The sequence below is a fragment of the Colletotrichum fructicola genome, assembly GCF_000319635.2.
Source record: "Colletotrichum fructicola Nara gc5 chromosome Unknown KSG_Nara_v1_contig03, whole genome shotgun sequence".
Classification (NCBI taxonomy): domain Eukaryota; kingdom Fungi; phylum Ascomycota; class Sordariomycetes; order Glomerellales; family Glomerellaceae; genus Colletotrichum; species Colletotrichum fructicola.
Window position 1 is genome coordinate 4,751,099 of NW_027094053.1, and position 26,322 is coordinate 4,777,420.

The 26,322-nt window shown below is 54.3% G+C and overlaps 3 protein-coding genes across 3 annotated transcripts; 2 read left to right on the forward strand and 1 right to left on the reverse strand.

Moving 5' to 3' along the window:
* Positions 1-12,637: 12,637 nt before the first annotated feature.
* CGGC5_v006140 (uncharacterized protein) lies at positions 12,638-14,716 on the forward strand (the record flags this gene model as incomplete). The annotated part of the gene is made up of 3 exons (XM_032035528.2): positions 12,638-12,890; positions 12,942-13,816; positions 13,874-14,716. 3 exons carry the CDS (start codon positions 12,638-12,640, stop codon positions 14,714-14,716), a joined length of 1,971 nt encoding a protein of 656 aa, XP_031892550.1.
* A 1,074-nt stretch (positions 14,717-15,790) lies between these two features.
* CGGC5_v006141 (uncharacterized protein) lies at positions 15,791-16,587 on the reverse strand (the record flags this gene model as incomplete). Its single annotated transcript, XM_066151652.1, has 3 exons — positions 15,791-15,844; positions 15,904-16,168; positions 16,229-16,587. The coding sequence occupies 3 exons, from the start codon at positions 16,585-16,587 to the stop codon at positions 15,791-15,793; spliced, it is 678 nt and encodes a 225-aa protein (XP_066008987.1).
* Positions 16,588-20,485: 3,898 nt separating this feature from the next.
* CGGC5_v006142 (Kinesin-like protein) lies at positions 20,486-25,778 on the forward strand (the record flags this gene model as incomplete). The annotated part of the gene is made up of 2 exons (XM_032035551.1): positions 20,486-20,549; positions 20,632-25,778. The coding sequence occupies 2 exons, from the start codon at positions 20,486-20,488 to the stop codon at positions 25,776-25,778; spliced, it is 5,211 nt and encodes a 1,736-aa protein (XP_031892552.1).
* Between the last annotated feature and the right edge of the window lie 544 nt (positions 25,779-26,322).

A 26,322-nucleotide genomic window follows, 5' to 3' on the forward strand; every position in this document is an offset into this window, starting at 1 on the left:
GTCTGACATCCCAACGATGCGTTCTCGCCTGCGCGAACCGTTGGCTATTTTTTCTTCTGCCAGGAAAAAAAAGAGAGCCAGGGTCATATGCATCCGCAGCCGTGGGTACTGCTGCTCGGCGCTCGCAGTCACACCGGCGTGGGCGTGGCATATGGCGTGAGCTGTGGATACGGCTTCCAACGGTTCACCTTTCCAGGGCTCCGCGGGTTCGTGGCGTCCTCCGGCCAAGCCCGAGCCGAGAGATATGTGACAGAACCCATATCGCTGCGTGACGGTTGCCACGGTTCTGCGAGGTATGCGAGATCATCGAGTCCGCACCGAGACAGAAAGAAATAAAAAGAAAGAAAAAAAAGTACCAGACGCTGTGGGAGCTTTGAAAGTCCTACCGGAAATCAAAGTCCCGTTTCCTCTCCGTCGCAATGTCGCTTCTCCCACAAAAGAGAAGCGGTCAACATCCAGCAAAAGTAGAGTTCCATCTTCATACCGGCGATGCTCGCCAGAACGATAGGCTTTACCGACGCACCCCAAAGCTTAGCACGCTGCGACAATGGGAGAACTCTTGAGCTTGCGGAGTTCTCCCAATCTCAACATCCATCACCAATAACGAACCCCTCTTATTCATTTACCTAGGGCCTCGCGAAGCAACTGAGCTTGTCCGACCTCCCTCTTACCCCACACTCGATGAGAGGTGCCACACCAGAAAGGGGAGGGCCACCCCTGTTCGCGGAAACCCACAGTCTTCTGGAAGCCTGCGACCAACCGGAGTCCAAACAGCCAGCAGGGATGGCTGCGTTTCCGTATTGATGGAGGGGGACGAGATTGGAAAGGGGTTGCCAGAACCTCGTTCGCTGGAGGTCATACTCGCCGCACGTATTGATAAGATCTGAGCTATGGCACTGGGGACATCCCATCTCGTTTTTTTTTTTTTTTTTTTTTTTTTTTGTTGCGATATTTGCCGGTAATTGTTTTGTGGCTTCTGGGCGATGCACAAGATGGCGCTCTCCGTCTGTCGTGTCTCGAGGGTCCCGTCGGCTTGAAACAGCCTGAAAGATGCGACCAACAGCCTCGTGTAGTGCGTCTCATGTTTGGGCAAACGGGGTGTGGAGGGATCTCTCGGTGACCAGGAACACCAAGACAGACGCAGATACGCCTTTCTGCCCATGCCTTTGGCATCGGCTCTAGACAAGAAAACCCCTGGATTGTCAGCACTGACAAAACATGAAAACTTCGGATTTTGAGCCACGGGAGGGCAAAGGCAAGGGTGAGGCGGCGGGAGGTCTGCGGCCAACACATCTCGGAGGTCGGACAGGAACGCAATGCGTTAGGGTTTAAGAGGGAAGGGGTGTAATTGGCAGCGATGCCCTCTCTAACAGCGTCAGGAAGCTGCCGCGGCGAGATTTGAAGCCACGGAGGATGGGCACAATTCGAGTATGGGCGCGCCTTGGGGGGTGCTGGGTGCTGGATGCTGGATGCATGATCGCAGTGCCATGCCACCACGCTGGACGGATCGTGGTTTCGCACCACTGCAGGTGCGTTGTGACTGCTGCCCACATAGGAGAATTATGATGAAGGTGAAAGGGAAAAAAACGAGAGAACCTTGCCCTAGACACAGCGTCCCGGAGAGCACCCGCGCTCGGGAGCCAAGACCATAAGGAGAGACATCGCGGCCAGTCGCTGCCCCTCCGAGCCTAGTCGCAGAACATGGTGCGGCGTGCACTCAGCTGGACGTGGTTGGCTGACGGATATTAGCTGCGTGGTGCTTCCCGGGCTGGAGGCACGCTAACAATTCAAGCTTAGCCGGATCTCAGGCACGCAGCATACAGCAGCGCGTGGCTCAGCATAGGTTGAGAATTCGCACCGGCCTTTGCGCCGGGGATAGTCGGCCGAGTCAGCCAAGGAAGGGTGATGAGGACCGTGAGCCTGTGAGGGGAGGGGAGACGAGCAGGACATGACAAGAGAGGAGACGAGAGGGACTCGCCGTATGTACTATGTCCCTGAACCCAGCCACCCTGCGTGCCGATTGACCGAACGCCAGCGGACATGAACTGTCAAACGTTCTCCCAACGATAGGACCTGTGGTTTCTGCGGGGATCGAGTCTGACATTGAGCGATCCCGTCAATGCCCACAGCCGAAGGATTCGTCCAGCCTCTGAATGACAGCAGCTAACTCAACCCAATGCCTAGGAGGAGGCCCGAGTTCGGGCGTATGTGTGTGTGTGTGTGTCTTTCTCCCTCTCAGGCCTACAAACTGCATATAGCGAGCCGTAGAATGCAGAGTTGTGGTAGACTAGGGGACCGCGGGAAAAGGCCGATGTCGAGGCTATCTGCGCGCTTTGATGATTTGGGGGATTGGGGGCGCCGCCCACGAGATTTTGACATGACAGGCTTGGCAACCGTTGGGCAAAACCTTAACGACACTGTAATTAACGTAGACGAGCACCCGGTGCTGCGTGCTGCACTTCCGGCCCCCAAACCCCTCCTCCTCCATCTCTGCCATTCTCCACCACTCCGACGTTCTTGCGACTGTGACGAGCTCTAATCTGCCTGCAGCGCAGCAGTTCCCATTAACCGCCGTCTCTTATTGACGTGTTGACGTGAACCGTTGACGTCTGTCAAGAAGTCTCATCTGTCGTAGATTGAAAGGGATGGGCCACAAAACCATGTTTTTCTCTGGGCAGACTTGTCGGAGAAAACTGGGAACTCGGACGGGATTGACTGTTGATCTCTCCCAACCGGCACATAGCATATGCCCGCTGATGTGCAGCTCCCGAGGCGGGTACCCAAAGTCAAAATTATACGACGAAAAAGAATCCTCCGCAGTCCAGTCTTGAGCAGTCCTTGTTCGTCACGGGCCACCAACGCTGCGTTACCCCCCCACGGTGCCCATGCCCGTTATCCCTCCTCTTCTCTCATCCATTCGTGTGATTGTGTCAAGCACCCAACAGGCCCCAAAACTTCGACGGGCTGGGATGCCCTCACTTTGCTGGCCCTGAACGTGTAACAGTGGCATGCAAGGGCTGTCCTGCTATCCGTCGCTTGAACTCACGCTCCAACAAGCTTGCTGACGTTGCTTTCTCGTCTAGAGATAGACAAAACTTCAGACTGACATGAATAGCTTCGGCAAGCAAGACCGCCATCAACAACCAACGCCTCATTTCTCTCCGACCTTGATCTTACCGCGCTTCGTCTGAACATTTTCTGTTTCGGTCTTGGCTCCGCAATCGCTCAGCCGTCTTGGTATCCGAGTTCGCCGCTTCAGCGTTGCATACGTACACCGTCCAGCTGCGTCTTGAGTCGCTGGAAGATTACCCTTGGATCCCAGTCTTGGTCGATAGCTGGCTCATGCAATCTGCAAGTTGCTCGAGCCCTTTTTCCCCGAGCAACATCACTAGTCTAGACCGTTCGTGAGCCAGCTTTTCCCGCACATGTTCGTAGGACTGGGCGGAGAGGAGGACTCCTGTGGGATATTCCCGGCCATTGACGAATAGCAGCCCTTGATGATCACCATGTCGTCCCGTGGACCAAGTGTCGTTTCAACCCCGCACTTCAAGGGGACCACGAGTGCTGCTGGTTCCTACCACACGGCAGCCCGACTGGACTTGGGAGGAAAAGGAAGGGAGCGCGCGATCAGATACCGAGGAATTAATTGCTCATACTGAACCCGTCCCATCTACGATGGTAGCCCAGACCCGACTAACTGTGTTGTATTTCCTGTCTGAATTTAGGCTGCGGAGGTGAACCGGTTGATCCCTTCTTCGTCCTTTCATTGCCGTTGGGCTTTCGCAATCAACCACGGGTCTGGACTCGAACCAGTACCAAGACTTGCGACCTCGTGGTGCCGTTGTCAACGCGGGCAATGTTCGTGCACACGTCTGCTGCGTCATCCGTGAGGAACGATTCCGTGCTTCTGTATTCAATCGGTAACAGTGGTGACACGTAGCCATTGTCCAAGAGACGGGACGGTTGGCTAGCTTAGCTTCTTACACCGGATAGTTCCAATGGACAAGACCCTAACGACCAGCGCCATCTCCAAGAGCTGCCAAAAATCGTGTTTCGGAGGATGTTGTAAGCGACGTGAGGCACGAAAGGCAGCGAACACCAGAGCTGGCTCTTCGACTCTTCGACAGGGCGATGGCGCTAAGCAGGGGGTTCTGACAACCTCTGGTCTTGGTGCCTGTCGATATCTGCACATAATATAGACAAGGCATGCCTGAACGATCACAGTTGCTCTCGAGACCGAATCCCTACCTTTTACTTTTCTCAAGGAATACGCCTGCTTCACTGTCTACTTTGTCAGCCACGAACGTGAGCGTAGCATTTCGTTGACTTACTGCGTGGTTTATCGCGCGAACGTGGGGGTTATCGCTTGTCAACGACTCTCGAGCCCGTTGTCACCGTCATTTCGGACGCAAGGCTCGTCTTCCCCTAACCCTCAAGATGCTACTGCTCTGGACCCCACCGAGTTTGTTTAGAAAGCTTGTTTCCGGCAATTGGGGTTTCTTCGAAGCGGACCCGGGGCCCGGTTGAGGGGCTTCCCGAGTAAGGCACAAAGGCCGCGGATGTCGATTAGATTATCTGTGCTGCGACTTCAATGTTCGAACTGAATAGCCAAATGATGTTGATACTGTCACAATTGACGAGAATCAGCGCTCGGACAATGCGTGCGTACTCAGGAAACCCCCATATCCCGAGAATAAAAGCGTCGTCTTCTGTTGTGGCGGCGGCGTAGTCCGGATAACCGGCGTAGCAAGCGAGGAATGCCTCACAAATATCGTTTGAAGAAGTAGCTCGGGGCCGAATTGTCAGTCGGACCAGCAGAAACACACAAGGTTGTGGGAAATGTTTGCCCTTCAGCTTCGACCTGGAAATCATTCAATGGTCCTTCAACGTGGCCGTGCCCAGGGCCCCCAGATTGAACGTCTCAGGCGTCTTTGAGGAACCTGGGGTTTGCTCTGCCAATGGCATCAGAGCCTCTGAACACCGTGGAGCTCTCGGCAGTTGACCGGGAGTTTACCAAGGCAGAGAGCATTATCAGCCTGGGGAAGATTGGATGCCACCAAGGAATCATATCAGGCATATCGAGGATCGACGGTACCGTTGGTGGCAACTAAGTTTTTGGGTTTGGTGTCGACCAGTGTCCTCATCTTTTTTTATTTCTGGTTATCGCGGCTGCCGGAGTTGTCAGATCGTTGGAGGCCCGGGCCATGTGTTCTCCTTGACAAGCGTTGACGTAACTCTAAAAGTCCTCAGCAAACTGTGTTGATACTAGGCGTTTGATTCGCAGACAAGAGGAATCCGATTGCGATGCAACACTTGAGTCGCCTTGAAGTGCAACGCGGCTTCGGATTGCTGCCGTTCTATCCATTTTTTGGTCTTGTCGCTGTGGTGCTCGTTCCCATGACTTGTGCGTGGCCCCTTAACCGATGGGAGCCATATCCACAGTTCATCATGTTCCTATTATTGTTCGCGACTCGTTTGCGCGTAAGCGATGTGAAGAATGCGACGTCGTTGCAGAGGCGGTCTCCAAGAGCGGGGGGCGCAACCAGAGACCGCCACAGTCAGTGTGCGTGCGACGGTGTGGTGGCAGCGCAACCGCACCAGCACGGCCGTCGACCAGGTTGTAGCCGGCCGATCGCAACGCGGATGCGTCCGCGCACACTGATCAACCCCTCCGGGGGCTTTGGTCCTACCGGTAGGCAAAGACATTCGTGTTGTGACGAACCCAGGACTGGAAATGGACCAGACCAGGTGCTTGATGGCTTTGAGGTCGTCTCCGATGAAGTATTGAACATGATTTCGTTAGTCGGCCTCAGAGCACTCAATTCGACGGATGTTTGCCCCATCTGATATCACGGCGCGTTATTGACATCATTCAGAACCCACGATCCTAGTTTTCCATAGCAAAGCCCACCAAACTCACATATTGCTCTGTCACCGTTCGGAGAGTGACAAGAAACCCCTGCGTTAATTAACATCTGGAGCTCTAAGCTCCAAGCAGCCAGTCCCAAGACGGTTTGCTAGCAGGGCACACAGGGGGAGCTTCGCTGGAGACACGAGGGACAGGGAGTCCCCTGCTTCCGCTGGGAATAGGGGAGTGACTAGGAGCGGAGACGGCAACCTATTCCAGACGTTCTGGCTGCACGCGCAAGGGTGTCGGGGAGAACTGGATAGAGCTCCTCCTCGGTGCTGGCTCTGTTTGGAGAATGGCAAAGCTCTTCTCCCAGGAAATAGGAGATATCAGTTCTCGTCTCGAAAGCAAGCGGCGGATAATACACGCGAGGTGTACTCTGTAATGCAATCTGCATTACGGGATATTTCTCCCATAGAACCAATGCAAGATTGCTTCTGCTGCCGGGTGGAGTTCTGAAGAACAGTTGGGACGAAACGTTTAGTGGGGGGCCCCGCGATGACTTGGTGAAAGGCTCCGACGCAAAGTTTCTCGTCTGCTTGGGAAGATCAACTTGAAGCGTTGCTTCATTGATCGAATAAAGATTTCATATGGTTGAGACAAACAGTAAGTTCTGGATCGGCGGCTCCGGGACGAATTTTTGTAGCGGCTGGCCTATTCATAGCAAGTGCCCGTATGCTTGAGCGCTCTGAGATCCAAGCTTTGAGACCAAAATGGCGTGCTGAAGATAAGTCTAAAGTTCGTGATTCTTGTCCCACGACTAAAACTGCACATCCTCATTTGAGGCCAACAGGTCGATCGATTAGATTGCCTGCCAGTATCACAGTGCCGTCGGTGGATAGCACGTGGTTCCTGAAATGGGTTGCGGCTGCACAGTCTCGAGTCAAGTTCGACCACACTTGACTCTTTGTGGTTCCCAAAGGCCCATCACTCTCCGCACGACAGAGATTGGTGTTGGGGACACCACACCAAAGTGGAAGTCTGGTACGACGATGATCTTAAGGACAAGGTTGGTGACGGCTGGTAAGGACATGGGGGCACCCTTGCCCTATGTTGGAAATGGCCAACTCCCGCCCGCAATAGCAGAAAACCGATAGAATAGTTGCCCGTGGCCGGTATCCGTATATTGATTCAATGAGAAAACGGCTTGACATCAGCGGTGTGATAGACGAGAACAACCCATGTCGACAAATGACCGGAACCGAAGTTGCCAACCGCAGTTTTGGTGGAGACTCGGACGAACAGTTCTGAATGCTCGGGCCCTTTATCCCCTCCCGCGTGGATTCTGGCGGAGCGGCCAAGTCACGCACTGACGCTCCGCAGCCGGTCGACTCGGCCATTCGAGCTGTGTTTGACTCTGGAACAGAGAGGTGCGTAATCACCATCGGACTTTGAATGATGAACGATGGATCAGGAACATCCTGGCGAGATTAAACGACATAGCCCGCGCCGTCGTTTCTCTGTGTGGCTTTGGTGATACTGCCAACGTCAAGAGCGTGGGGACGGGAACGGTTCTGCTGATCCGCTCGTTAGTTCACTATGCAATTAGTGCTGGGCCGAAAAAAAGCTTGGCAGCAAAAAACTCGGCGGACGTTCCGAATGGGTGAAGCGGGAAGATCTTTAACGTGAAACAGTTTGTCGCCATGAGCCAACTGAGCGTGAATGCGAGAGCCGACATTGGGATGGCTGAGCCTGATCGTATGTAGGCCACGGTGCAACACATGGCAAGCAAAGCTAGGACTCTGAAAGGACCATGAAATGCTCTGCGTCTGTCGAAGAGACGGTGGCATGCCAATATGCAGCCACCTGCGACTGACAGAAGTCAAACGTCCAAGAATCGAAGCAAACGGACTGAATCTAGAAGGACATGAGACCATTTGTCAGGGAGCGGATGCTCTCTAGGTCTTTCCTAGTCTGAACTCTATGCGAAGCGCGCTGAGATAAGTCGACGGGCGGATTGTCTGCGTCAAAGCACAACGCCCAAACTCGAGATTTTGTTAGTGCAATCGGGACCGAGGCTTAGTCGGTTTTGACTCGTAGCTCGTGAGCCGGCGAAAGAACAGAGAAGCTTTGTGTTAGCCAACGCCATCCCGCACATGATGCTATTTGTTGCTGCGTTATAACGGCGGCATAGCCGTCCCAGGATGGTCTTGATCAGTAAGATGATGAGAATCCGCCATCGATGGCGTAGATATCTCAGGTTGATGCCTGGACGGCATCATCTCATTACGTCGTAGAGCTGTCGTTCTCCCGATATGCTTGTTTGGTTCTCGCCCAATCCGACTCGTCCGTCGGTCACATTATTCATGCAGAGTCATGCGACAACTTCGTCATGGGCGCCCGTGCGAGCCTTGATAGTTGGACCAATACCGCAAATTCTCCGGGTGACAGCGCTAAGTCATCGTTCCCTTCGCAAACGCGCGGAAGCATCTTCCTTTGCCGCAGAGAGTTTGAGCGCGGAGGTGGTTGAAGACAAAAGATCCATAACCTATAGGGCGAGAATTGCGATGCATGGTCTCTAACTGACGCCTGCTTGCTCCATGCTATCGGTCGCTCGTTCTTCGCATGCGACTCGCGTACGCGGTACGGAGAAGGCCAATGCTGAGAGTACAACATAACCAGACCGTTGTATCATCAATAATTGCAGTGCTTTAGCCAATGGCTTGACAACGATCTTTTGCCAGGATCGTGCGCATTTAAAGGTGTGACAGGCGAGGAGTGAAGTTCGATTCAACTTCAGGCTGTGTTTGCCCCACATACGTTGAGAGTCCGTGGATTTTGTGATACCTCATCGAAGACAAGAGACATCCGGGTTGACGAAACGCCCGGGCCGTGTACCACATGCAGCACGTTATTGACCGAGCGGTGCTGGGGATGGCCACGATAATAGAATGTCTCGGTGTTTGTACAAACTGTAGAAGTCATTGGATTACTCCGCAGAGGCCATGTTTAGTTGACGCTTCAAAAGAATCGTTTGAGACGATGGCGTCTCTCGGCTTGCGGGGTCAACGGAAGGAAGTGATGGCCGGTCATCGGGACTTTGTCGGTCTGCTGCAGGCTGAGGGACGTGCAGAGAAGAGACAGGCATCCGTAGTATGGCTGATGGATGTGGCGAGCGAGGGCTGTGATAAGGTGACGGATGAAGCTGGCTAGCTCATCCGCGATGCTGCCCTCCGATAGGTCCATCACAACCTCACAACCCACGTCGTAGACGCATAGTAAGCGTCCGTGTGTTGAAAGTTGGGATAGAGGGCTGTCAAGGTGGGCAGGAATGAATCGCCAACTTCAGATGTCCACTGGCAAGAGGGAACACAGCCCGACGAGGTTGCATTCCTTTAGGTGAGGTCTAATCGTCTGTCGTGGGTTGCATGAACTGTGCTCCTCCACCTGAGGTGAACACGAAATGAAGCTACACACCGTTGTACCAGAATCGACGGAGATACAGTAGGTCGTTTTGGATTCGGTCTGTGTCTTTGAAGTCGGGTGGTGACGGGCAGGTCGAGGCTTCAGAGATCGAAGAGGAACGACTCGGCCGGGTCGACCGGCGGCGGGTGAGAAGACTGGGTGGAGGTGGGTTTCGAGACAAGCGAATGCTGCTGGAGCGACGGCTCGTGATGGTGATGATCGGCTGGTCACCCACATGGCGAGTGGAGAGAGCCAGGCATTGGAGTCAGGAGGGCTGAATGCTAGTGCATTGAGGCCAGCTCCGGGATGGAAACGGGCAAGGCAAGGCGCAAGGCCGTGAGTCGTTGCTTAGTGTGTTTCTTGCTTCTCGTGTTGAGGTTGGTACCGCGGGTTGTCCAAGGCGAGGTCGAGGAGAAGGAGGGGCAAGTCAGAGGCAGAGGCATCTCCCTAGTTGAGAAGAAGCGGCAAGAACGAGTCGAGTCGCACTACCTGGAGTCGGAAACTGCTGCCGTTCAGCTGTGACGAACAGAGCGGTCCAGCCAGTTCAGTCAACTTGAGGCACCTCAATTGAGGAGGAGGAGGACACCCTTCACCAGCCGACCTCAGTGTAAGTGGCCGACCCGACGTGACCTGGTCGGACTGGACTCTGCGAGTGTAAGTGCGTGCACCTGCAGCGTTTCCCCTGTGGCTTCTAAGCCCAACGTGGACTAATCAGTTCTGTCCCCTTACCCTGACGTCTGATGCTGCTGCAACTTCAGTCTTCAAGAGACGGGAAGTAAATGACAAGACACTACCTTGTGGGAACTAGTGCGCATGACAGAAGGCAAGAGGACATGGCAACGCCCCCTCAGGAGGCAGTGATGGTGTCTGTGTGTCTCTTGTTCCGGTAATTGTTCAGCGCGCGCAAGAGACGACCTACTCAGGAGAGGCAGAGCAGAGACTGAGTTGGAGTGTGTAACTCGGCTACTCCTCAAGTCTTGTTCTCAGGTTTATTCGTGGAAGCAGCGGGTTGCATTCTGCGAGAGAATTCCCTTGTGTGGCAAGTAACGAGTAACGAGTGGCTTCAACCCACCGCAGTGGCTACCCAACCTGACTCTGTCGGGCGCAGTGTGTTCTAGTTGCAGCTGTTGATGTAGCAGAGACCCTTCACTTACCACCCGCCCTGCACCCAAAAAGGTTATCAGGAAGGCGATATGGACAAGCATCACGGCCATCGGTTGCTCGGAGAATGATGAGGGGCGGGTACTGGGAAGGGGGAGGGGAGGGGAGGGGAGGGACGGGTTTGCCATGTGGTGCGCAGCAGACAACCTAAGTGTCCAGGGCCCTTCAGGGCGTTGCCGACTGCTAAAACAATCGAATCCCAGGCGGGCCAGGCCCGGCAGGCTCGCCAGTATCCAGGACAGGTGCTGAGTGGTGGTGGTGGTCACTGAGTGAAGTGTGGTGGTGGTGATGGTGGGTGGAAGCGGGGCTCCTTTCCTCGACACTGGAACGAACGACCCGCTTTTACTCGTGAACAGCAGCAGGTGCACCCAGTGAAGTACACTAAAGTGGAACCCCCCGGTCCGAGGAACACTTGTGATGGGTCGCTGGATTTTAGGGTCCTTTCCTCTGTGGCTCCAGTGTCCGGGCCTGGCTAATTTGTGCTCGAGCCGTTTCAACTTGGGCGCCCACTGCCTCCTTCCCATGCATCCGCACCTCGAGTCGCTGTCGCACATGCACCATGAGATGCAGAATATGCATGCACACTTGCACATCTTGCCTCAATTGCATTACCTTATCCGCACCTCTGCCATCCATCACTCAACAGCCACACAACCACAGAACCACACACACACACACACACACACTCTCTCTCTCTCTCTCTCCGTCTCAGTTCAGTCTCTGTGCCTGTCGCTCTCTCTTTTAGGCTTTTGGCTAGCGTGTAGTGTGTCCGCCGCAGTCTCGAGTTCAACTCGCACACCCACTTCTTCTGCCTCTTCCTCTCATCCACGCGTGGCCCTTGTCCTTTTCTGGTCTTCCACCCTGCCTGCTCTATTCCTGATTTTGATTCTTCCTCCGGCAGTCGGACGCCGCCTTCCTCGTGTTTCGCCCAGCTTGGCCGAGTGCTGGCAAGCAATTTCGCTCTGCCTGGCCCGCCAGAAGCCCAAAGGAAGCAGCTTGGAAGCCGTGCCTCGTGCTCTTGCCCTCCTTCTACCAAGTATCTTCTGTAACTCGGACCAAGAGCGAGAACATCCCCGGTTCCTCCTCCACAAGCCTCAAGGGCATGTCATTGTCGTTGTCATGACCCCTGGTCCTGCAGTAGCTCCTATGCTACACTAAGACGCTGCTGCAACCGCAGTGCAGACTTCAAGTCAAGCCCGCCTTAGCTTCTGCCATCACAGACACTGTACCGCACCCAAGTGATATCTTTCTGAGCTTCTCAACCAGATAATCGCACTCGCTGCTGCTGCTGCTGTTGCTGTCTCTATTTCGCAGGGGACTTCTTCCCCGTCTGCCCGATATATGCACTCTCGCACGCTATCTCATCCTCTCCCGTCCTGTCTTTTCACTTGGAAACTAAACCGGAATGAGTACCTTAGCTTATCCAAACCCAAGCTCGTCACTCCTCTTGTTTCTCTCCCCCGTTCGCCCCAACTCGTGCCGTCCCCCACACCCCCTGGTCACATCCCCCTCCCATGTCCCATCTCCCCTTCCCATGCTGCGTGCTCGCCCAGGGCCCATGGCCTCCCGGTCGTGGGACAGTCAAGGCTCCCTGTCAGAAAAAAAACGGACAGGCCTGTAAGGTATATCGAAGCAACCGAAGGGGGCCCATGTCAACAGCAAGACGAGCTTTTTCCTTCTTCTCCAGTCTTTTCTCCAGTCTGGTCCTCCTCCACTGCATAGACATATATAGCCTCACTGCTCGACTTCTTCATCAGTCAGCGTGTCACCGTTTTACGATAGCGTGGGACCGGACCTATAGCTTGCCTGTCCTTGGCTATAGCTGTACCAGATCTCCTCCTGACCTGTACCATCTTCTCATCTATCTCTCACGCTCCCGAACCCTGCAGCCGCATCCTATCCTAATCCCTCCTCCTCCTCCTCCCAATGGCTCACATTGCAAGCTGTATGCTCGATGTCGACGACTCTACGAGCTCTTCGTATATAGCGAAGCCACCCTCCCCACTCCCTCCCAACGAACCGGTATGGCCACCACTCTTTGCCTTCGTCACCTACCTACAACAATTACACATTCTCTACATCTGCTTTACCTTTTAGCTAACCACCTGGCTTGCTCAACCACAGACACAGACACCTACAGAACACAAGCCTTTCGTCTGGAGGATGCATCATCCAGAGACTCGGAAGTACCAACTCTTCCCAAAGGACCGCCCAACACGACCGCCACCGAAGAGTCTCGACCCTGAGCAAGCTTTCGCCCTGGCCATGGGACAGCCCGAAAAGACAGAAAAGCCCTGCAGCAGCAGCGGCTCGCTGCGTCTGCGCATCAAGGAGCACAACCTGATCAGGCGGCGGAAAGTCAGCATTCCCGAGTTGGGCCCCATGACAACAGTGCAAGAAGTCCCAATGGATTCGCGTAAGCATCTAACTTTATTTGATCTTATACATGTTGCTAATACCTTGCTAGCCACAATTCCTGGAAGACCGCCCCTTCACGAGAGGTCTATTAGCGCTCCGGGACACCATGTTAAGCAACACAGATCAACGGGCTCTACTTCATCCGTAACCGCATACGACGTCGAAAGCAATGGCAGCACGACACCTGCTCGCTCGCCCGACCGCCATCAACGATCTGCTTCAGAGAACCAGACTCCTCGACAGCCCATCTCACCGAAGCAACTCGCGCCCCTTGTCATTCCCACCCACATCGGCAACGTGCCTCGCCTGGCCAGGCAAATTTCGCACAACCGCATGCGCTCCGGCAGCAGTGGCAACGATTGCGGCCAGCTTTCTTCCCGTGCCGATGACTCTCCTCGATCGCAAACCCGCACTCCCTTCACGCCCTTGACCGCTTCAACTGCTCTCACGACTCCTCTGTCTGCATGCCCTAGTTTCCAATCCGCCACAACTCCCGTGTCAGCTCCCATCATGGAGCACCACCGATCATCACCGAAGCCGTGGGAGAACATCACCCCGAGAGCGACGACCCCAAGCCTGCCTAGGGAGACTGCTTCACCTGAAGCTGAAGCTGCCCCTGCGAGACCTTACCTTCACGGACACAGGAGAGGACAGTCCGAGTCTGGTAGCATCATGGACCGAGGAAGGCCCAGAAAGCGCAGTGATGTGCGCAACAACAACGGCCCTCTTCTTAAGCGCAGTGCGTCAACTCGCAACAAGAGCGCCGAGCGCAAGGCTTTCGAGGAGCTTCCGACTGGGTGGAAGGCGAGCGATGCGCCTAAGCACATGGATCAGGAAGAGCTCGCAGCTCTTCAGAGGCAAGCATTTGGCCAGGCATCCAGATTTGAGATTCTGAGGAAGGAGGACGTGGAGTTGCTGTCAAGGGTACGTGCTATGCTGCTAGTGACTAACTAAGCTGTTCCATTCGCTAATTTGCAGTAGGAACTTCGTCAGCTCGACGAGCGAACTGAGTACCTCCGCCGCACTTACAACTCACTCCGTGCAGGCCGTCGCAACTTGCACTCGCGCATTTGCCAGTATCTCCGCTCACCCCGGATGGCCAAGTTCAGCACCGACTCGATGCTCAAGCAGGAAGAAGCACTTGCTGAGCTTGACACGTCGATTGACGACTGGGTCAACAAGCTGGAGCAGGCCGAGAACCGTCGCACACGGGTACGCCAAAAGCTTCTGGAACACGTTGCTGCCGCAGCTACCCTCCCTACTCCCGCGACAGCGGCCGCGAGCGAGTCATTGCAGCTTGCCATGGGTGTCCGGACGACTCCACAAGTGGGTGTTGGGAACATCTCCACCCCTCCCCGAAGCCCCACCAAGACTGCTTTCTCCTCCCACACCAGTAGCTCCCCTTCACCTCAACGCGTCGTTGCCCAGGTGCCCAGCACCATCGTGGAGCAGCCCATCATCGAGGAGTCTTCCGCCGCCGCCGTTGCCAAGCACGCTTCGACCTTCAGCCAGCGCCGTGCCGACTGCGAGAGCATCCGCATCTACGCCGACAGCGACGTCTACGCTCTCCTCGCCGACGTCGAGAACGAAATCACAAAGATGAGCGCCGCGGCGGTCCAACCCGAGCCTGCAGCTTCGGGAAATCTTTCCGATGACGAGGTCAAGGAGATTCACCGAGCTCGCAGCCATGAGGCCCTCAGTGGATCGTCTGCCTCGAGTGCCAAGAGTCCCGTCCCATCTACAAACGCACCATCGCCCACTCCCAAGGATGACCCGGTTGACGAAGAGCCAATCCTTCTTACCAACGCCGTCTTCCGAGGCTAAGGAGCCAACCACAGCAGCTCCAATTCTATCCCATCTTGTTTCTCTTACAACTCTTTCACCCCAATCCCATTTCATTTTGTTTTGGCGTTTTTGAAACTGCGGTCCATTTGACGCTTACGCTCCCTACGTCTCAAACGACTTCACGGCTGACCCTCTTACCTTCCTTTCCGAGAAGCGACTTTGATTGCTACAAACCAAACTTTGATACCCGTCCGCGACGCTCCCTTCTTCTTCACATATACTTGTTTCATAAACCAATCTACTATCCACACCACCTTCCTTTCGTCTCATTGTCGTATTTTCAACAACCTACCTATTCATCATCCATGGTCATGGTGCTGGGGGCGTTATTTGAACTCTGGAAAAACAGGACCTGTCCCGGCTCCGGTGCGAGCGAACGCGGTCATGACACCTCCCCTTTCTTTTCTTGTTACAATACCATAGGTCTACCTTCTGTACTCAGCCTTGCAAAAGTCAACGGCTGCAATGTATTATCAAAAACAACCAGCACTCTTCCGTTAGGGAATTGAGGCAATCAAAAGAATTTGAGCACACACATCCTGAGCCATCGTCATTGTGAAGACAAGCCAACTACTAATTGCCCGCCACACTAGCTGGCCGCGAGCCTCCCGGTAGCCGGGATGTTTTCTTCATTCCCAAATAACGTTAATTCAATGACACGACTGACAAATTTAGATCCACACGAAAAGCAAAGCTTGAGGCGGAAAAAGCAAACATGTCACTCGCATGGGGGGGGGGGGGGGGGGGGGGGGGCAACTATGATGACTTGCATGCCACGATACTCAGCTACGTAGCAGGCCATGAAATTTCGACTAGACTCTGCGAAAAGCTAGAACGCAATTGGGTGAGGGAGGGGCGGACAAGTAGCCGCCGCGCACACAGAGTTTGAGCAATTACGCACGAGTGACGCGCTTTGTGTGGTCCGGATGTTCAATAGAGTTGGGAGCCGGTCAGACCAGTCGCTGGTGCACAAGAGAGGCAATCTTCTCGATTTTCTTTTTTTGGTGTTGGAAGCCCCAGCCCAGCCCAGCACCCAGCAACGAAAAAGTACAGTCAGCAGCAAGTGTCAGCGAGGATGAGGGGCGGCACACATCCTCGATGTCGATCCTACACGGTACACCTTGTTAATAGTCCGACTCGGTTCATGGCAAGAGAGGGAGAGAGACCAGACCAGGCTTCGGAAACGTTTTCGTCCTGTCTGATGCGGGATCCCGGACCTGATTGATGATCTCATGGGTTGACGCAGTCAAGTCCCCGACTGGCGGCTGATCCGAGCGGATGGGGCTGCCGCGGCCGCCTGGCCGGGTTTCTCTGAATACACGGGACGTTTCTTGAAGTTTTCCCCGCCCGGGTTTGTGGCGACGATGGGTAGGTAGGCATGCAACGGGCCTCCAACGGTCGACGGCGGCGGCGACGGCGTGCGTCTCTGATCTGCGGCTCCTTTAGTTCCCTTGCACTAGCAACCGCTGGACAGGATGTTTGAGGCGCTACTTTTGATAGAAACGTTTTGGGAGTCTTTGTTTAGTAGCGTCGTTGGTCGGCGCCAAGACTCTCTTGTGTTCTACGGCCTGGTTTTGCTTGCGTGCTGGCCAGCCATTGAGATCTGCGAGGTTGCAAGCAAGAAATCTAGTTGAAATCGTGCCAAGTATGCGAGATAACCCGTACAGTTGCAAATAGCGGCGATCGGCGGAACCCAGTGCTACCGTTGACGCCACAGATAGACTTGCCCTGACTGAACCTGCTACCACGCCGCCACGAGTCGAGAACGCCGCTAGAAGGCTCGAACGGCGGGAAGGCCGCCACTCCCATTCATAGTTCGAGGCGACAGAGAACCACACCTCTCTGTCCATCGGATGCGGGCGGCGGGTATTGCACGCGACAGTGAAGGTTTACGTGTTCCTTGGTTAACTTAAGGCTCTGTTAAGATTGGACGGGATGGCACCACCCCTTTCGCTGTGCTGTGACGGGCGGGCGAGTTAAGGTGCACTGGTAATCATAATCGTAAGCTTCAATCGATATTACCTCAAGTTTTGGGTTATGTGGTGCTGGATGTGGTTCCTGCCACTCAATGTCAGTCGCTTTCGATGGGGTATTTTCGCTGGATACTGCGCACTAATTCCTACTGGAGTGGTCTGGCAGATTTGTGTGTTAGTGATGGCAGGATATGACGGCACGGCGGACGTCATGTTCAATGTGGCAGCCGTCGTGCCGGTTCGAGCTAATGCGTTCTTGCGACGTGCCCTTCCGACGTGCAGGACGGCGGACGGAACCGGGGGAGCAAGCCACTGGCCCGGGAATTTTCTTTTTTGTCCCCTTTGCCTTTGTGGGAGACGGGATGACAGAGACTAGGAGAAGAGAAGAAGAGGGAAAAAACGTGGGTGAGATGGAGCGGCGTCGCGTCCGGATCCGGCACGGGTCAACCGGACGTTGAGTGTTTGAGAAACTCGGGACCCCTGTCGTGTGATTGTGAAGGGCCCTTGAGCTTACTTGCATCTTATCGGCAAGGGTTCAGAACGGCGATCACCGATTTTGTTTGGCCAGGAGGAGGGCCATATTGCCGGGGTCGACTGCCTGAAAGACGAGCCTGGATCTGGGCGCACGGCACAGAAACAGCGAAACACTAGTGCTGGGCATTTTTTGGTGGTTTGCATCGTGAGCCTCGCTTCATTTCTGGTTCAGCGGTGGATCTTGGGGCCGCAGACGCGCATGTTCTGACGAAATGCGCCGCTGGGGAGGAGACACACAGTTCGGGGAGTTTTTGGTAGACGGCTATTGTTTAAGCAGCTGTCAAGACTCCAAGCGTGCCCCGTTACCTTAGCTGAGAGCTTGTTTGAGAAAAGGTGACGGGGGTTCCGCCACCCGCGCAGAGTGGCAGGCGTGATGGGGGCCTGTTGCGGCCGAGGCGGGGCCAGAAATCCGTGGCATTCGGGGGCCTGAAGGGACATATTTCTTGTCGTTGTGGGGCACGCTGTCGACAAGCTTGTTCTGGAACACGGGGGGCTGTTTCTCGTGAACGGGACTGTTGATGGTGTTTAGGGTGTGTGTATGAGCCCCGGACGTCGGACCCGAGGGTATCTCAGATTCAAGCGAGCAGGAATTGCAGAGGCCGAGTTCCCAACGCCTCCCCAGCGTTCCATCCGTGGTGGTGGTCAAGACTCGGAAGGGGCTCTCTGTCTGAGACGGAGGCGAGCCACGACACGAGGAGGGAGGGGTGTTCTAGAAGAACTTGTAGAAGGGTAGTGGGGAAGGGGCTTTTCTTGCGTGCATTCGCGTAGATATATTTTGTTGCAGACCGGTGGAGGAGAAGACGAAGGAGGGCATTCGCAGAGGTTGAGGGTACCCAAGACTGGAGCGTCTGATGGTATCAATGTGTTAGTCCTTGCAGATCCTTGCGTTTTGGGGGCCGGCCGGGGTGGTCCTTGGTGGCTGGCTGAACAGGAGCTCCTTCGCGGGACACCGGGGAACTGTCGCTGAATCTGCAAGTGCAGGCATCGTATCGGAGGGGCGCGCTTTGAAGAAAAAGACTTGTCGAGAAGGTTATCTTCGGAGCTTTGTTCTGAGACCCGGGGGAAGGGCATTTGCCCCACGAGAGGGCGTGCTGTGGTTGTCACAGATAAAAAACGAGGCGCCTCCGCTCAAGGGCAAGTCTCAGCGGCCTGCCTAACTTGGGAATGACTTCGTACAGCCAATCCTGACAATGTCGACTTATGCCAAGTTATGCAGGCTGTCTTAACAGTGTGCCGACCGTCGTTGGTTTTGAGAACTAATGTTAGTGATCGACAGAGGCAGAGAAACTGTGGCTGACTGGTTCAAGTCTGGTGGCTGGAAACGTTGTTGGTTCTGTGTAAGTCGATTGACGATCGCCGCCATTTCCCGATGTGTCGCTGACCTAACGGACCAGGAACACCCGTTTAGGCTGCTTAGCAAAATCTCTAGTTGCCGATTAGCGCATACATCCGTCGAAGCGGTAGCCAGAGGACTGGTAGCAAGTGCGATTCGGCTGACGGCCGACATCTGGATCAGATTTGGCGTGGATATCCAGCTCAGGTTCGGGCAGACCTGACATGGCAGGAGCGACAGCGACCACCTCAAGTGTCTGCCTACATGTTCTTGCTTCTGCTGGTTCATTCTCAACCCGGCGAGAAGAACAAAATGGCCCAGTGGTCAGGTCAGCGCAATCGCAGCGCCCTGGTGATCCATTATCTGATCGGTGGAGTCTGAGGGTTCAAGTGAATCCTTTTGACATTTCGATTTTTTTTCGTCTGCTTTTCCTTTTTCTCTTTTCTCGGTGAGATGTTTGCTTCAAAGGAAACGGAAAAAACGCGGTTGAAGATTTCCATTTGCGGAAAAAGATGAGTGATGCTACAGTCCGCTTGGATACTGAACCAAGACACAAGGGAATGGCGGCTTGCGATTTGAATGAAGTTGAAGACAGTGCTGTGGTGAGTGAGAGCACCAAAGTCCGCGGGCACACCTCCCAATTCGTCGGTATCGAACACGAGCTGACAGGCGGATAGACGCGTTTGGCTCACGGTTCGGCAGGGATGGCCCAAGAAGGCTGCCCAGGATGAGATGAACTGTCCCGGATGGATGCAGATGGTTTTCAGAAACAAGACATAAGATTCAGAAGAGGAGGAATGTGAGTGCTGCGGCAACACGTTATTGCGACTGCTGGCAGATTGCGAAAACGAGATCCAAACATAGGCGTTGATTCGACGACGGTCGAGGCGCCTGCGTTCTTGAGTTCCTCTGGGCGGTTTCAAGCGGAGGATCTTGCCGTAACCTTAAGTCGGTTGTTGAGAGCAGTCCTCGGGGCTGAGGGCCAGGCCAGCTGTGATGCAGCCATGTTGACGTTTCTCGTAAGGCTAGATGTGGGTCATTCCACGACGATTGAGTGTATCTGGACATGCTAATGGAGCCATCCTGGATGCTGATCTGCTCGTCATGTTGGATTTGAGTTGATGTAATGGTAAAGGCATCGAGCAGTCTGCTTGTACCTGCATTTGGGATTGAGCCGTCGACGCCCAGCGCGCGGGCCACCACGGTTCGCGCTGCTTATGTCAGGGAGATGGAGGCCAATGAGAACCGTTGTTGACCACCCCGCTGAACACATCAGCACGTGAAATGACCCTGAGCGAAGCTAATTTCCGACCCAATCAAGCGACACTCTTTCCCTGCAGAGGGCCGTCATGCGGTGCGCGACCGACCGCGTCCTCCTTCCGAGATTTTGTTGACACCGAAGTACTCCGTACCGAATCGTAATTTCGCATTCTGCTCAACGACAAATCCCCTTTGTGTTACGCGATCACGACCCCACGACCCCGAAACGATTTCCATTTCGCTCACGACGCCTTGCGAGAGTCCACGGCAGACTTCGTGTGCTCGACCGCCGAAGCGACCGCCTTGTTTGCGGGGCCCCTGGCTGCGTCATTCCAGTGACCACCTCTTGGAGTGCTTGGCCGTCGAAAACGACAGAATCACGCCCAGCGATCCGCGGTTGCCCGCCGAGATAGCCCACCGCCCCTCAACACCCGGAGGATGATATCGCCCACCTACTGAAAGGGCTAGCACGACACAGGAAAACGACGTTATAGCGATTCCAGCCTCGCTGCCACATAGTGGCAGGAGTTGAAGGCCTCTGTCGGGACGGCATCGCGGTCGGCTACTGCAGAGAACCTGCCTTCCGCACAACCGGCAACATCTGTGCCGTGAAGTCGGGCGGCAGGTGCCCCCAAACCAATCGCAAAGATGCCTCCAGCCGGTGGTGGAAACATTAAGGTGGTGGTGAGAGTCAGACCGTTTAACAGTCGAGGTATGTCCCAGAAACGCTTCCGCTACAGCACGACGGGCAGCGACGGTAGGAAATTGACTGGACACCAACTGACGCAACACAGAGATTGACAGGGGTTCAAAATGTATCATCGAAATGAAAGATAACCAGACGGTCTTGACCCCGCCATCCGATGCTCAACAAAAGGGCCAGAAGGATTCTGGTCAGAAAGTCTTCGCCTTCGATAGATCATACTGGTCTTTTGACCGAAAAGATAACCACTATGCTGGCCAAGACAACCTCTTCGACGACCTCGGTCAGCCCCTTCTCGACAATGCTTTCGGGGGCTACAACAACTGTATTTTCGCCTATGGTCAAACGGGTTCCGGAAAATCCTACTCTATGATGGGATACGGCAAGGAAGTTGGTATCATCCCGAACATTTGCCAAGACATGTTTAGGAGAATCTCGGCACTTCAGGAGGACAAGCACTTGCGCTGCACTGTTGAGGTGTCATATCTCGAAATTTACAACGAACGTGTGAGGGATCTGCTCAACCCGTCAACTAAGGGCAACCTCAAGGTCCGCGAGCATCCTTCGACTGGTCCCTATGTCGAAGACTTGGCCAAGTTGGTTGTTGGCAGCTTTCAGGAGATCGAGCATTTGATGGATGAAGGCAACAAGGCCAGAACAGTTGCGGCGACCAACATGAACGAGACATCCAGTCGAAGTCACGCTGTTTTTACCCTGATGCTCACTCAAAAAAGGTTCGATCCCGACACCAAGATGGAGATGGAAAAGGTAGCCAAGATCAGTCTAGTCGATTTGGCCGGTTCAGAAAGAGCTACCTCAACGGGTGCCACAGGTGCTCGCTTGAAGGAAGGTGCGGAAATCAACAGATCGCTGTCCTCTTTGGGTCGTGTCATCTCAGCCCTTGCGGACATCTCGACAGGAAAGAAGAAGAAGGGCGCCGGTGGGCAGGTTCCGTACAGAGACAGTGTCCTTACGTGGCTGCTCAAAGACTCGTTAGGTGGAAACAGTATGACAGCCATGATTGCAGCTATCAGTCCGGCAGACATCAATTACGACGAAACCTTGAGTACACTTCGTTACGCCGATTCAGCCAAGAGAATCAAGAACCACGCCGTGGTCAACGAGGACGCCAACGCCCGCATGATCAGAGAGCTCAAGGAAGAACTAGCTCTATTGAGGGGCCAACTCGGGGGCGGCGGTGGAGTTCCAGGAGCCGCTGGCGCAGCTGCCGGGGGCGGTACTATCACGGCTGAAGAGGTCTATCCGGAAGGCACGCCCCTGGAGAAACAGTTCGTCTCCATCACGTCTTCAGATGGTGCCGTCAAGAAAGTATCCAAGGCCGAGATCGCAGAGCAGCTCAACCAAAGTGAGAAGCTGCTATCGGATCTTAATCAGACTTGGGAGCAGAAGTTGCAAAAAACTGAAGAGATCCACAAAGAGCGTGAGGCTGCTCTCGAGGAACTCGGCATCAGCATCGAAAAAGGTTTTATTGGGCTGTCTACGCCCAAAAAGATGCCTCACTTGGTTAACCTTTCGGACGATCCATTACTTGCTGAGTGTCTGGTGTATAATCTCAAGCCAGGGCTGACGACAGTTGGAAACATGGACACCAATGCCGAAAATCAAGCCAATATTCGTCTTAACGGGACGCGAATTCTCCACGACCATTGCGCCTTCGAAAATCAGCAAGACGGTACCGTCATGATTATCCCGAGAGAAGGCGCGTCCGTGATGGTCAACGGAAAACGGATCGAAGAGCCTAAGCAGCTTCATTCCGGCTATCGTGTGATCCTAGGCGACTTCCACATTTTCCGTTTTAATCACCCGATGGAGGCACAGAAGGAGCGCGCCGACAAGAGCCTTCTCCGCCAGTCTGTTACGGCAAGTCAATTGCAGGGTCTGGAAGGGAAGGCAATAACGCCATCTGCCAGCCCTCGCCCGGGTCATGAGCGCAATTGGAGCAAGGCTGGGTCAGACTTTGGTGACAGCAGGCCGGACTCACCAATTCCCTTCCGCCCAGGTCGTGACAACGATTGGAGTTTTGCACGCCGCGAGGCAGCAGAGGCTATCCTTGGACCGAACCAAAACCTGGCGAGTCTTACGGACGACGAGCTTAATGCTTTATTTGAAGGGATTCAGCGAGCTCGTGCAGAGCGTGTCAATGGACGCGATGGAGATGACGACACGGAATCAGTCACTTCCTACCCTATACGAGAGAAGTACATGTCAACCGGCACGATCGACAACTTCTCACTCGACACGGCTCTGACCATGCCATCAACACCGAAGCCAGGCGAAGTCGACGACAAGATGCGAGAGGTGCGGGAAGAGATGCAATCTCAGCTCGACAGGCAGAAGGAAGAGTACCAGGAACAGCTCAAGACTGCGGAAGCAGCCAACGTCGAGGTCGAAGAGATAAAGAAGGAAAAGGTCCGCATGGAGGAGACTCTGAAGACTATCAAGGAAGATATGCAACAACAACTTGAGGTCCAGCGCCGACAATTCGAGGAAAAGCTTGAGAAAATGGATCCACTCAAGCGGCCAAAGGCGAACCCCAAGTTGTCAGACGAAGAGCTCGAGATTGCTCGACAAGTTGTGAAGCACTGGCGGACCAGGCGTTACGTGCGCATGGCCGAAGCGGTCCTTCAGCATGCTTCTGCACTCAAGGAGGCACAAATTATGAGCAACGAGCTGGACGAAGGGGTGGTGTTCCAGTTTACGGTCATCGACGTCGGCCACTCATTGTGTTCCTCTTATGACATGGTCCTGAATGGGTTGACTGGCGAAGGCGACGATATTGCGCTTGACGAAGCCCAGAAGCCGTGCATTGGCGTTCGTGTTATTGATTACAAGAACAGCGTTGTTCACCTTTGGAGTTTGGAAAAGCTTCACGACCGTGTTCGACAGATGAGGCAAATGCACCAATATCTCGATCAGCCTGAGTATGCTCAACATCTGAGCCTCGACAATCCGTTTGTCGAGACTTGCATGCCGCAGTACACTCTGGTTGGGGAGGTTGACGTCCCATTGAAGGCAGTCTTCCAAAGCAGAGTCCAGGATTTTGCCTTGGACGTTCTGTCTCCTCATACCTCCCATGCCATTGGCATGATCAAGCTTTCCTTGGAGCCATCTCACGCCAGAGCGCCTTCCAACACTCTCAAGTTCAACGTCGTTATGCACGAAATGGTCGGCTTCGCTGAGCGAGAAGGTACCGAGGTGCACGCTCAACTGTTCATCCCCGGAGTCTCTGAGGAGGACGGCATTACGACCACTCAAATGATTAAGGATTTCGATGAAGGCTCGATTCGTTTTGAGAGCGTCCACAGCATGAGCGTCCCTCTTTTTAGCCCGCAGACCGTCACTCTCAGAGCTGCCATCTTCGCCAAGGTCTCGGCTATGCATTTGGATAAACTGTTGAGTTGGGACGACATGAGAGATGCCGTGCCCCTTTCTCGAGGCAAAGGCAAGAACGCTCGCATTGCGGAGTCCCAATTTTTCACGGAAGAGAAACACGACATGCTGGCAAGAATACAGATCCTTGAGCTCAACGAGGAAGGAGAGTATGCTCCGGTCGAAGTCGCTCAGACAAGCGAAATGGACGGCGGCACATTCCACCTTCACCAAGGATTGCAGCGCCGAATTGCCATCAACATTACGCACAGCTCTGGCGATGCTCTGCCTTGGGATGATGCAATGAATCTCAGGGTGGGCAAGATCCAACTTTTGGACCAGGCAGGAAAGTCGCCAGACATGGGCTCGACATCCCCGGCAATTACCCTCAAGCTTGCCAACAAGCCTACTTTCCGCGACAACGCAAACGGTACCCGCAGCATCACGCTGACCGGTCAGTGGGACTCAAGTCTGCACAACTCCTTACTGCTAGACAGGGTTACCGCAGACAAGTATCGCGTGCAGATGACGGTAGCCTGGGAGATTAGCTCCAGCAAGTTTGCAGAGCCGATGAAGTTCGCCATGCACGTTTGCTGTCAAATCATGTCCAGATCATACGTGAGGCAGACGTCCATGTTCTCTGCACTGTGGCAAAGTGTTCGGTTTGTCCACGCCACCAGCGCCATCTTCACTCTCTCGATGCGTCCAGCGCCTATCAAGAGAATCGGCGACCTTTGGAGAATGAGCAGTCAACACGACTATGTGAAGGGCGAAGAGCAGCTCACAACTTGGACACCACGCGGGGTTTCTCTTGTTAGCGACTTTATTCTCTCTCGTAAGAAGAGAAGGCGTATCGCTGAAATCGGGTCCGCGCAGCTACTGCTTAAGAAGATTGGGCTCCCCGAGCCTAGGGTGAAGCCCGCGGAAGAGCCTCAAGAAGAAGATATACCTCCGCAGCCGACTTTTGATCATGACGACGACGACCTCTTGAACGACACCCCAGAGAGTTCACAAGTCCCAGAGGACGACCTGTTGAATGGAGATGATCAGGACTCTCCACAACAAGATGCAGAGACCGAGACAGAGACTGCGACGGTACAGGAACCTGAAGAACCCAAGGAGCCAGAAATGCCAGAGCGGGAGAAGTACCTCGTTGAGAGGTGCCTCAAGCTGTGGAACAAGTACCCTGATCCTCTGTTGCAGATTCTCAGCCCAGCCAACACTGATCCACCAGCCGATGGCGCTGCACCCGAACCTGCCGCGCCAATGTTGATTCCCACGATCATCCGAGTTCCAAAGAACCCCAAGGTTCTCAAGGGTGGTTACTTGCTGGTACCCAACAGCAGTTCAACAAGATGGGTCAAGAGATTTGTGGAATTGCGTCGACCCTACCTTCATATCCACTCCGTCACTGACGGTGATGAGGTGGCAATTGTCAGTCTCCGCAACTCGCGCGTCGACAGCCAACCTGGCGTCATCGGCCTTTTGTCGGGTGAAGACGACGATACAAGCTCGCAAGCCAACGGGAGCGTCGAGGAGTTCCGGCCAAGTCACCGTCGGACAGCCTCAGGGCGTGTCATCTCCAGCATTTGGACTGGCACAGGCACAGGTGGCGCTCAGACCGGACCTAATGGTGGCCTTCAACGGCTGAGTGAACGACTGCAAGCTGGCGTATTCGCCATTTACGGTACCAACAACACATGGCTATTTGCCGGGCGCAGCGAGCGCGACAAGATGGATTGGATCTTCCGCATCGACCAGAGCTACTTCTCGAGCAGCGATAGTGCCAATGGTAGCGGCACCGGCAGCCCTGATAGATATGACGACTCTCTCATCGGCGGCTATTAATCCGGCTGCAAGGAACATCATGAGTTTTCACGAAGTTTTCTTTTTTCAACTCAAGAACGAAGCTTGCCGCCTCTTGAGGGCGGCATGGCACTGGCAGGAGTGGCCTGCCACATCGAAGTTTTCTCTTTGTTTCGTTTGTATAACGCACGACGACGAATTGCATTATACCCTCTATGACTTGGGAAGGGGAGAAAAGATACTAGAGGGGACGACAATCTTGCTTATTGAGGATGCCATAGAGATGGACGAAGGAAAAGACCGGAATCCAGACAATGATAAAATCTAGACAGAACTGCCCTTGGAATGGGAAGGCAAACGGGACCTGGGTACGCGCGCTTTTGCTTCCACGAGGGTTGGATACGCTGCGGCAGGATTTGCACGATAATATTCACCTCACCACTGCCCTTTGCAGCGGCTGCATATAGTTTAACGGGCCAAGACATATTAATGACTAAACGTTTCGAAGCTGCACTCCGATGGTCAAAGGATTGACTTTAACATGGTCTTCGACATCTATTCCGTTGCAGAGCTGGGCCGTCTAGTG